An 11,340-nucleotide genomic window follows, 5' to 3' on the forward strand; every position below is an offset into this window, starting at 1 on the left:
TTCGTGTTTATATCAAAACTTTATTAAATATTTTGAAATATTACAAAATGTAACAGTAAATCTTTTTCATGATGCCTGATTCACAATTATATTAAACGACAATAACACGTTTGTTATATTTTGACTATTTTACTATGAATAAATTTTACTTTTCATAACTTCTAATGTGTTACACAAAACAAATGCCATAGAAATATAATATCACATCAAATGCAATTTTCTTTTAAATATTATTACATTAATATTACATTCTTTGATTAGTTTTTCTTTTCTTTTATTTTTCTACAAAAAAAACACTTAGGAACCAATGGCAATTATTACTATTCAAGACATTTCTACTAAATTGAATTTAACCTCACTTTTACACTAAGTGATATACAAATTAGTACTGTATAACAATTTAAAATGTGATTTATGTAGTTTTTGGTTTAGATGACTTTTAATCGAGTTTAATACTAACTTGTAATAATAACATTAAACTATTAGTTGGTTGATTTACGTAGTGTAGGTCATTTTTAACTACAACATTGACTAGTTTTCTCATGTACATAACAAAATAAAAATTCGCTAGCAAACTTAATATTTTACAGTTATGTAGTTTAACGAACTCACTTAAGTCATGAAAACATATTTTGGTAACGAATATAACCTAGGAATTGGCACGAAAATTAAAAACGACTACGCAATCAGTTCTTTTAGGTTCCTAACCTATTAATATGCAACTTAAGCGGTAAATTTTAAATTCTTTTCTAGGTTTGGATGGCTGTACTTTAAGTTTTGGTAATTATAACCTTGATTTGGTCGTGCCGCTGTCAAAATCTGACTTTTTCAATGGCACAGCTTCAGATTGATGTATTTCGGGTAGGATGGGTGTTGCCTCTTTACGTTTCAGATACAACCCGACGAGGATCATGAGTACGCTTATTACTATCACAGTGTACGCAATTCCTTGTAAAATGGCGGGTAAATTGAGAAGAAGTGATAATTTCGACGCAACTTCCGGTGTACCTTTCGCTTGTGTTTGGAACCATAAAATTGGGAACATTACATTTGGTACATCATTAATAATCCTAAAATAATACGTTAAAATAAAATTGTTGCTCTCAAACGAGGTTATGTTACTTACGGCATCATAGCGATGGGTTTTAAGTGAAAATTCATCTGAATTCTAATGGCTGCTTCAACAACCAAACCAGTATTCTGTAATATTTAACAACTTATATATCTCATAAATTATCTTGTAAATAATAATCTTACTGGCTCAACCAACTGATACAGTTGATGTTTATCAGGATCAGGACTAAGCCCTTCGACAGCATCCAGATAAACAGGATCAGCATTTAGAAAATGCGGCATACTAATAAAAGTAGGACTTCCTTCACGGCACGCAGAGATATTCATCACCCCGGATGGCATACACTTGCCATTACAATAGCAACTATTTTCTGGGATTAAAGTTCCTAGGGAATACATCAAACATAAATACCATTTAAAAATTCAGATTAATATGGTTTAAATTACCATTATCAAGCAAACTTGTGTTAGCTATAAAGCGATAGGTGCCTAATCCATAAAATGATTCATCTCTATCGTAATCCAACTTAAGTTGTCGACACATATCGCCAGAGAAGAAAGCAACTGAGGTTTGATCACGTCCGGGCGGATACATCTCAGCTGTAGTGCCATGTACCTTACTACATGCACCTTCAAAATAAGTAGTGTCTGTCTCATGGTTCCATTTACGAATGAGACCCTTAGCACTTGGATGCGTATCCATATTGTAGTAACCGTCACGTGATGTATCATTTTTCTATAATACAATTATTTAATAATACATTTTTTTTTCTTTATACAGTAGAATCCGTTTAGTATGACTCCGCCTATATTGACCAACCGGTTATTATGACGTAATTACACAAGAAGTTTGGTTTTCATATAAAATTTTTTATCATTTCACAAATCGCTTTGTATGATGTCCGCTTATTATGACGTCAGTTCCCTTCGATGTCATTATAAACGGACTCTACTGTATATAAATTATAATTAAGAAGTGAGTTTGTTTGTTTATTGCAAATGAAAATTGATAGAGAGGTTAACATTTCCTATATTTTCGGATAAATTTCGATATCTCGAAAAACTACAAGAGGTAGAGGAGAACAGATTGAAAATTTTTAACCTACGAGAAATTGTCTGTAATGAAAACTATAAAATCAAAGATTTCAAAAAATATTCACTCCAAAAATTTCTAAAAAGTATACGGGCAAAGTCGCTAGTCTATAATATAAAAATGAATCGCAAAATCTGTTGGTAAGCACATAACTTAACAACGCCTAGACCAATTTGGCCAATTCTTTTTTTTAATGATTGTTAAAGTTCAAGGATGGTTTTTATGGCGAGACAAATTCGAATAATTGCCAGGAAAACCCTAAAGGCAGCCCTTTTCTATAGGATAAAAGTTGGCACTGAGATTCAATCATAGTTATAGTTAAATAGTTGAATCCGAGATGGCGCGATAAAGTGCATTATTAGCAATTCATTATATAATTAATTTCTTTAAAATAAATTTGTGAATCTTATTGATAGAATTGACACATACTATGTTTATAACAAGAAAGTAAAAACGAATTACATTTTTATTAAACACTACCGGGACGAAGTCGCTGGCAAAAGCTAGTTATAAATAATTTGAACTTAATTACAAATACTTACACCATGGAAGAAACCAAATTTGTCTGGTAAACTCGCCATGCCCGTATTTTTAAGAGTAGCCAATAGATTATCAACGTAACCTTCAAATAACAACTCCCTCGCTGTTTTCGTCACGTGTAGATTGGGTGACATTGCCCGCAGACCAAAACTAAGACCCATTTTCAATACCATGCTATAACCCTTTGCTTTGTGTGACAAGGTCTAAAACATTCAAATAACATAACCTCAAATATAATCTATCATTTACATTTTGTATAATATACTTACGACTAAAACAGCATTTAATGTGGTAACGTTTACATCCAACGAACAACATGACGCTTCCTCATCAAAGTACCATACTTTTTTCTGACGAAAACTGATGGTGTTATTGGCGTTGAACGTTATGTTAAATTTTTCTTTGTACTCTTTGAATTTAAACGGCCCGATCTCAGTAAATCGCGGCTTGATATTTTCGTTGTGTCCGTCTTCCGGATTGGTCCAGTTGAAGAGGTATATTTCCATGTAGGGTGGTGTTTGTGTACGCCGCCATGCTTTGAAATAGGCGGAATCCGGTGAGAAACCAAGCGATGAGTTCAAAACGTGTGTGTATAAACTCGAGCAGAGGCACATCAACGTAATTCCACTCAACAGGAAGAAAATGCCAGGGTAGATTATGTATTGCAGCTTTGGTTTTTTCATATGTGGACATACCATGGTTTACGATAATCTAAAAACTAAAAATATAAAAATTAATATCATTTTGTAAACACGCGCTTTATTAGTATACTAGTAGTAGTAGTTTGGTGTATGTTGGGTTGCCTATAATATAACACCAAAACAAATAAACGCATCGAATCTAGTTTTTGAAAAACCAACTTTATTATCAAAATTAAAATTAAATAATCTTTAATCTGCTTTATTAGTATACATACCACGACGTAGTAGTTGCATAACGTGATATACTGCAGGTTGCATTTTACAGACTTTGGGTGTAATCAAATTTCAAACTGAAGTAGTTTGAGTACTTCCAATTAATGTTTGTTCACTTGTAATAACAACTCATTACTCATTAAACTGCGCAGTTAAACTTGTGTAAGTTACGCTACTTACAGTAATTTATGGAAACACGTTTCTTGTGACTTGTGAGAATGTTGTAAAATGTAGGTGGCAATTCGGAATAATTATACTGAATATGATAATTACGGAAATATAAAATAATTGTAATAGTAAACAGGTTTGAAGGTCACATCTATACAACCTGAGTGTGAAGAGAAGTCTTGACCTAGACGTCAATATAACACGTATTGGGCAACTTTGTTTTTCGCTCGTTTTTTGTTAATTACTCAAAAACGAAAAAAGATACAGTAAAAAATCTTTCGGAAATATATTCAGAATTAAATTTTGTACCAAATAAGTATAGATTAGTTTATTAGATTATATAACTAGTTAATTTTTTATAATAAAATGTAAAAAATATTTTTTATCGTTTTTTTGTAAATTTGATTATAATCATTCGTAAATATTTTGAAAATATTTGTTAAGTACTAGGCACGTGCGTACACGATTATAATTAGACATGCAACGTGCCGACGTCGCGTCGCGACTTGTGAGACCTTCGAGACTTTGAGTTCAGCCACTTTTTTTTCAGAGTAAACAAACCGGCACAACCAGCATAAACAAATCTATGCGTGCGTAGATTACTACAAAGTCTACTTAGTACTTAGTACAATTAAAAATACTACTGTACTATCACTACAATACTACATTATTACAAATCTAACTAACTACATACAATAAAATTATTGATAAACCTCTTTACTTAGCATAGTTTACTTAAAATAGAATGTGAAAATGAGAGTGGAAGAGTGGACGGAAACGTGATACAATTATGTCACGCTTTAAATAGCAGCATATGTTTATAAATATCTAGAATTGTATTAAAGATTTAAATTTTCACGACGTTTAACATTCCTAATTTGATTTTATTAGTTATAAAATTATTAATATGTTTTTAATAAACTACTCACCTCGATAAACTAATATTTTATTCAATTCACTTTAATATTAACGTGTTAACTAAGTGAGTTATGCCGGTGAACTAATATTCTCGTATATTAAAGAAATACTCGCCTCAAGAGGGAAACTAAAACATTTATCTAACTTATTTCGATATGTTTACATGCGTGAAGTTATCTTCGCTGTGTCCTGAAATTACAAAACCGTGAGTCCCGATTATTTGTTTATTGGATTGCTCAATCGCTATCATAGTGCAAATATTGATTTTAGTTCTTTTATAACACGAAATAAATTAAATTAAAAACTACGATAACCGTATCTAGTTATCAAGTTATTTAAAGTTACAATATATTTATATACTAGCATTTGCCCGCGACGTAATTCGTTTTTATTCTCATGTTCTAGACATAGTACCTATGTGTCAATTCTATCAATAAGATTCGCAATTTTATTTCAAAGAAATTAATTATATAAAGAATTACTAATAATACACTTCAACGCGCCATCTCGGATTCAACTATTAAATATAACTATGATTGAATCTCAATGCCAACTTTTATCCTATAGAAAAGGGCTGTCTTTAGGGTTTTCCAGGCATTTATTTGAATTTTTCTCGCCGTAAAAACCATCCTTGGACTTCAACAAACATTTTAAAATTAAGATTCGGCCTAATTGGTCTTGGCGTTGTTGAGTTATGCGCTTTCCAACAGATTTTGCTATTCATTTTTATATATAAATTTAATTATTTTTGGTAAATACACACCTTCTAACGTGAATTTTCACTACTGAATGTTGAATTATCGTTTTTTTATTGCACAAAATAAAAACTTAGAAAATCGTATCTATTTATCTGTTCATTTAAATTTTCAATATATTTATATATTTATTTATTTTTGTAAGAATACACTTTCCAATGTGACTCTTTATTACTGAATGGTGAATATCCAGTTGACACAATTATTTATTAATACAATAATGATTATTATGAAGTTCGCACTTCGCACTAAAGCAGATCATCACCGACTGACTGCAATATTGACCGTTTCCATTCGTCATCTCCGCCAAATGCACGAGATAACTGACAAGTAATAAGAACCATCAGTCATCCTATCGTCACTCATTACTCCGAATTGTTTATAATATGAAACATGAAACTATGATGACGCAGACCACATCTTATCATAATTCCAAAAATAAAATATTATAGAAAATATTATAGAAAATATTTTTACGATAAAATATTATTCAAATAATTTTTTAAAATACATAACTATCATTTTATATCTATTGATATCGTATATTTTGCATGTTGTGTTATTTTGTTCTGTGTTATCATAATTAATGACCATCACATCATATTATAATCTCATTAATAGTACTGATTACTGAATGATAAGCTAATGATGCCGATTATTGATGATCGGTGTTATTCCTACAATTATTAACTATTATCATGATTAATAATTCGATTTTATTATTCACTTGAACTCTAATACCTTTAGCCAATAAGTTTCTTCATTAATAGTGAAATTACAGTTGCATTCTGCAGTTGCATCAAATTTAACGAGGTAGATTATTAAATGATTGTAATTCGATGATTTTATGACACATTTCCAACTCCTATAGGTTGTTAAATCATATTAGATTTATGTATGTTTAACGAACTAATAAATCATTCAATCTAGGTGCATGAATCTCTAAATACGCTAATAATATTAAATTAAAAAATTTGATAAAGCACTAATTATAAATACGAATAATAATGATTTGGATAAAAATGATTTAAAACTAGCTTTAGTTCGCGACTTCGTTCCGGTAGTATTTAATAAAAATGTAATTCGTTGTTACTCTCTTGTTCTAGACATAGTAATTCTATCAATTCTATCAATAAGATTCGCAATTTTACTTTAAAGAAATTAATTATATAAAGAATAGCTAATAATGCACTTCAGCGCGCCCTCTCGGATTCAACTATTTAATTATATCTATGGTTGAATTTCAATGTCAACTTTTATCCTATAGAAAAGGGCTGTCTTTAGGGTTTTCCCGGCAATTATTCGAATTTTTCTAGCCGTAAAAACCATCCTTGGTCTTTACGAACATTTTAAAAAAGAATTGGCCAAATTGATTTAGGCGTTTTTGTGTTTTGTGCTTACCAACAGATTTTGGGATTCATTTTTATATTATAGAGGTTGCGATTAATTTACGCTGAAACTTTGAACTCTTTTTAAAAAACTAATTTTTTATATAAAAAAAAAATAATGATCATATTACGTAGATAAATTCACGATTTCCTCCTAATTATTAAACCATTATATTTTTTGCCGCTTAAACCTTGATACTTTGACATAATCTAAAATTGTAAGACGTTATTCACTCAGAGTATGAATGCATTCGGCATTGACATGATGGTGGTCATAGATCGTTGATCGTAGACGTCATGAATTTAAATAAGTAGAAATTGCACTTCCACTCACACTAACAAAACATGTCAACACAACATTACATACTACATACTACACATATGTAATATAATAATAGTAGTAGTAGAAATATTGTGCGCATCTATTGCTAATGATTAACGACCTCTATTCTTAGTTCTTCAATTAAATTGTTTACAGCATACATTTACAGTTGAAAATGCACGTTTAAAAACGCACACGTTACATATCACAACACTATCTATCACAGCCATTAGTGATAACAATGGAATATTTTCCGAAAACAGGATGAAGCTATTTTTAACTTTCGAATATATCTATTCAATGTTTGAATTTTTGCTTTTTATTACTAACGTAAATTGTTTATATCCGACGCCGTTTCTGAGTTTATTATTTCATAGTCATTCAGTAGTAAAATATTTTATGGAAATCGTACCATAAGTTTACTTTAATTTTAAAATTATGAGTAAAATCAATAAAATTCACGATAAATCAAAGTTAAATATTTTAAACAAACAAATATTTAATATTTCCCTCCGAATTAATACTGTCATCATCAATCAATAAATCAAATCAATAAAAAAGTAAAAACGAGTTATTCTAATGACGCAGTTTGAAATAAATATATTCCTAACTAAAAAACTTAAAAAACATTTTAATATTAATATAATACATATAATATTGTTACGAGTAATCTAATATATGTAATATTTTACGTATTGCGGTATTTACTTACAAAAAATCCGATGTCGAAATGTTTTTATCGCTTTTTGAATGCAAACACAAAATAACCGTTATCACATGTGCGCCATATGCATACTAATAACTAGTTATCACATAAAATAGTTTTAAAAATATATAGCACAAACACTACAACAATTTAAAATTATTATGAAGACATTCTAGGCTGTTTAGAAGTCAACATTATTAAAATTGTGTAAAATACGCAAACCACGTGGTAAATTAATTATCGCGCGCGAATTTTTGACAGCGCAAGCACGTTTCGCACGTCTGAGACTGACCGTGATTCGTTTTCGTCTGCGAGACTGCAAACACAGCCATCGTAGCCACGCCAACCGGTATGCAGGAATTTGTTGACTAATATAGCTCGCCTGCTGGTTTGCTGTCTCAAATCCGCACAAGCTCAACAACCGGCGAAAATTTATTAGATTTTAAACTTTTTTAAATTAAAATTAAAATAAATTTTACTTACTTAAAGTTTAAGTCAAATGACTTAAGTTGCACTGAATTAAAATCTTTAAATTATGTTAGAAGTCACAGAGCGCACTGTAATTTAGTTTTACATTTTCTATTTTAGTTTGAGTTTTTTTCGTCCGCGATCGTTCGATTTCGACTGACGAATAACAACACTGCTTGAAACGCGTTTTGTTATTGTTTTATTTAGCTTGACGTAGCGTGTGAATATCTAAAGTATTTGTTTATCGCATTCAAACATGCTAATTACATTTTTTCGAATATTTTTTCTGATAATATACAAGCACATACTTTTTAACATTTCTCTGACTTCTTGTTCACTGCTATTCACATTGCGCATACAATGCTGCGCATGCGCAATTTAAATTTGATTTGATTCACGAATATTTCGGGTTATTTTTATCGCAACCGTTTACCTGAACAGTGTTGATGTTAAACACTGGTGGTGAATACGAGCACTGTTGATGTTGCGTTGTGTGTACACATTTACTTTTTTTACTTCGCCAACGCTCGCGTGTGTTCGACAAACCGTCGACAGACACAGCGTGCGTGCGTTCAAAAAACGCTGCAAGCCGATTGCCGTAACGAAGTGGTGTGATCGGCGCGCCCGATTCTTCAGCCAATCAGCGAAGAGCGTTTGGTGTGCAATGCGTGAAATGCAAGAACCTTGCACGTTTCAGCTAACGGTCACAAGTGTTTGAACACGAAACGAACGCAAAAGTTAGAATTGTAATTCTTTCACTGTGTTTAATTCTATCTTAATACTGGGCTGTGAATCACGAAGATGAAGAATGGTTGTGAGTCATTCGAGTCAATGCAGTTACTTGGTGAGTTTCTGTGTGAAAGAAAAAGTGAGAGTATGTTGACTATATAAGTGCAACAGGGTCAATAAGTCAATTCAATGACTAATATTAATTTGGTGATTAGCATTAAATAACACTGTAATGGTGTGATATTCAATAAAATTAAAAACAAAGCAAAAATAATGAATATTCATTTGACAGTTGACAGACGTTGTATTTATATAGTAATATTTGTGTATAGAGGGCGCTGGGTGTTAAATACGGCGTATTTTAGGTTAAGCATGTAATTTTCTTTTAATATCTGAGATAATTTGCGTTATCTTCTTTCGTCACTGCATAATTTTGTATATATACAGCCAAAAACTATGTTAATAGGTATGTTTTTTACATGCCGAAATTAACATATGCGTCAAAAAAATTAACTTGTGCATTGAGTAAGTAAAAATTTACTTGTTCTTGCTACATGTTTATTCATCACATGCCTATTTTAGTGGTATGATTAAAGTGGTGCCATTGTATGTAAGTTTTGACCCATATTTTTGTCAGTTTTTTGAGTTTACATAAAATTTGACTTGTTTAAACGCAAAATTGATTCATATACCTGCACGAAACAGTAACAGCTAATAAAATATAAATTATGTGTTTTTCAGTAAATATTATGAATACTAGACACTTGCTAAAGAAAGAAAACGTATTGAGTCATATTTATAAGGAGAGAACATTGATTGAACATGTGAACTACTTGTGCATGTGATTCAATTATAATTGTCGTGCAGGGGTCGCGAGGGTTCAACGCATTGAACTCTCATTACACGGCAGGGCACATGGTAACAAAGTCACAAAGTCACAGAGACACTGAGTCAGATCGGGTCTCATCAAACGTATCAGCTATCTTGTTTAAATTAATTAACTGCGCCAATAAACCATTTATTATTGATTAATTATCGTTATTTTTACTTACCTCCGGTAGAAATAATAAAAATTTCGTAAAATCACATTAATTAAATTGTAAAAAAATTAATTGATAAATAATGATTTAGTAACAACGTTAAATGCTTAAACACTAATTGTATTAAAACAAATATTGTATTTGAACAAAATGTTTACTTTTAAATTTACTTTTAAATTTACTTTCAATTTTTCACTGTTTTACTTTCGGTTCTTGTGCTTGCGTCGCGCCGTCGTTTGAACGGATTCACTTCAACTGAACTGTAAACCGTAATATTCCGTAATGGAATTATTTGATTGGATCGTCAATGCGGTGGACAATGCTTCGTTCAACTATTAGCAGGAGCTTTGACTGTCACCGCTTTATTGCTTAATGCACTATGCTGTTAATAACCTTTAATTTGCGAGTAGCGCCATCTCGGTGTAAGTAGGCGTGAGTAAACTTTATGGACTTTGCGATGTAGGTTGCCTTGATCTGGATGAACCATAGATTACAGGGTAATAACGTGTAAGCCGGTAGTTATCCGCTAGTCAGTGTAATGGAATTATTTGATTGGATAGCCAGCGAGATGGGAAATGGCTGGGTTAATGATTCAATGCATATAATTACAAACGCAGCACAGTGCAATATTACGAATTACGAATCGAGGGTGTGTATAAGATTTTTTTTCTACTTCCACCTATAAGGCGCCAGTTTTTCCACGGTTTTTAGACACAAAAAGTGGTACTTAATATACGGACGGCCACGCCGTACATAATATTCATTATGTACTTGTATTATGCACGGAACGGAGCAAGCGTCATTTGCGCATTTGCCTACGGAGCAGCACAAAGCGGTATGAAATGCCATGCGACGTCAGTCAAACACGTCAAAGCAGGCGCTGCTGCTGCTCGTATCGGAGGGGCACGATATGAACTGAAGCGTTACATGCGCCGGCGCGCATCATGGTACTTATAACCTTACAGTTTGTATAAGTGTGCGAGCAAATTTCGATGATTTAAAATTGAAAAGTTGAAATACAAAAACCGCAACGTGGAACAAGAGTGGAAGTAGAAAAAATAGCGTAAGCACCTCGTGGCTAAACGTTATTAAACACTCGATTAATCAATCTCGTGAGTAAAGTCCCCGTTTGCCCACTTGTTACTTAATATACTATATGTATAATAGGAAAACATTTATTTAAATTTAAAGCAATTTAAAGCTTTTCATCGTACATACAATGTTT

The 11,340-nt window shown here is 31.7% G+C and overlaps 2 protein-coding genes across 8 annotated transcripts in view; one reads left to right on the forward strand and one right to left on the reverse strand.

Moving 5' to 3' along the window:
- On the reverse strand, nucleotides 1–10,345 carry LOC135789850 (protein peste-like). Of its 7 annotated transcripts, none has more exons than XM_065299906.1 (7): nucleotides 10,128–10,345; nucleotides 2,977–3,425; nucleotides 2,710–2,910; nucleotides 1,522–1,810; nucleotides 1,258–1,460; nucleotides 1,127–1,200; nucleotides 1–1,070 (listed from the first exon to the last, which is right to left on the reverse strand). In XM_065299906.1, exons 2-7 carry the CDS (start codon nucleotides 3,403–3,405, stop codon nucleotides 785–787), a joined length of 1,482 nt encoding a protein of 493 aa, XP_065155978.1. In that variant the 5' UTR covers nucleotides 3,406–3,425; nucleotides 10,128–10,345; the 3' UTR covers nucleotides 1–784. The 7 variants fall into 7 exon arrangements, with proteins under 7 accessions (XP_065155978.1, XP_065155977.1, XP_065155972.1 ...); XM_065299905.1 differs by lacking the exon at nucleotides 10,128–10,345 and adding an exon at nucleotides 8,780–8,899; XM_065299900.1 differs by lacking the exon at nucleotides 10,128–10,345 and adding an exon at nucleotides 8,362–8,724.
- The window catches only part of LOC135803635 (uncharacterized), a 72,504-nt gene continuing 70,084 nt past the window's right edge, over nucleotides 8,921–11,340 (forward strand). The window contains exon 1 of the mRNA XM_065317300.1: nucleotides 8,921–9,190. The gene's annotated coding sequence lies outside the window, so the exon portion shown is untranslated. The remainder of the gene's footprint in view (nucleotides 9,191–11,340) is intronic.

The sequence above is a fragment of the Atheta coriaria genome, unplaced genomic scaffold, assembly GCF_025399875.1.
Source record: "Atheta coriaria isolate IRGN ID8LTWV9N9 unplaced genomic scaffold, Caltech_Dcor_3.1 hic_scaffold_3_pilon, whole genome shotgun sequence".
In the NCBI taxonomy this organism is placed as follows: domain Eukaryota; kingdom Metazoa; phylum Arthropoda; class Insecta; order Coleoptera; family Staphylinidae; genus Dalotia; species Dalotia coriaria.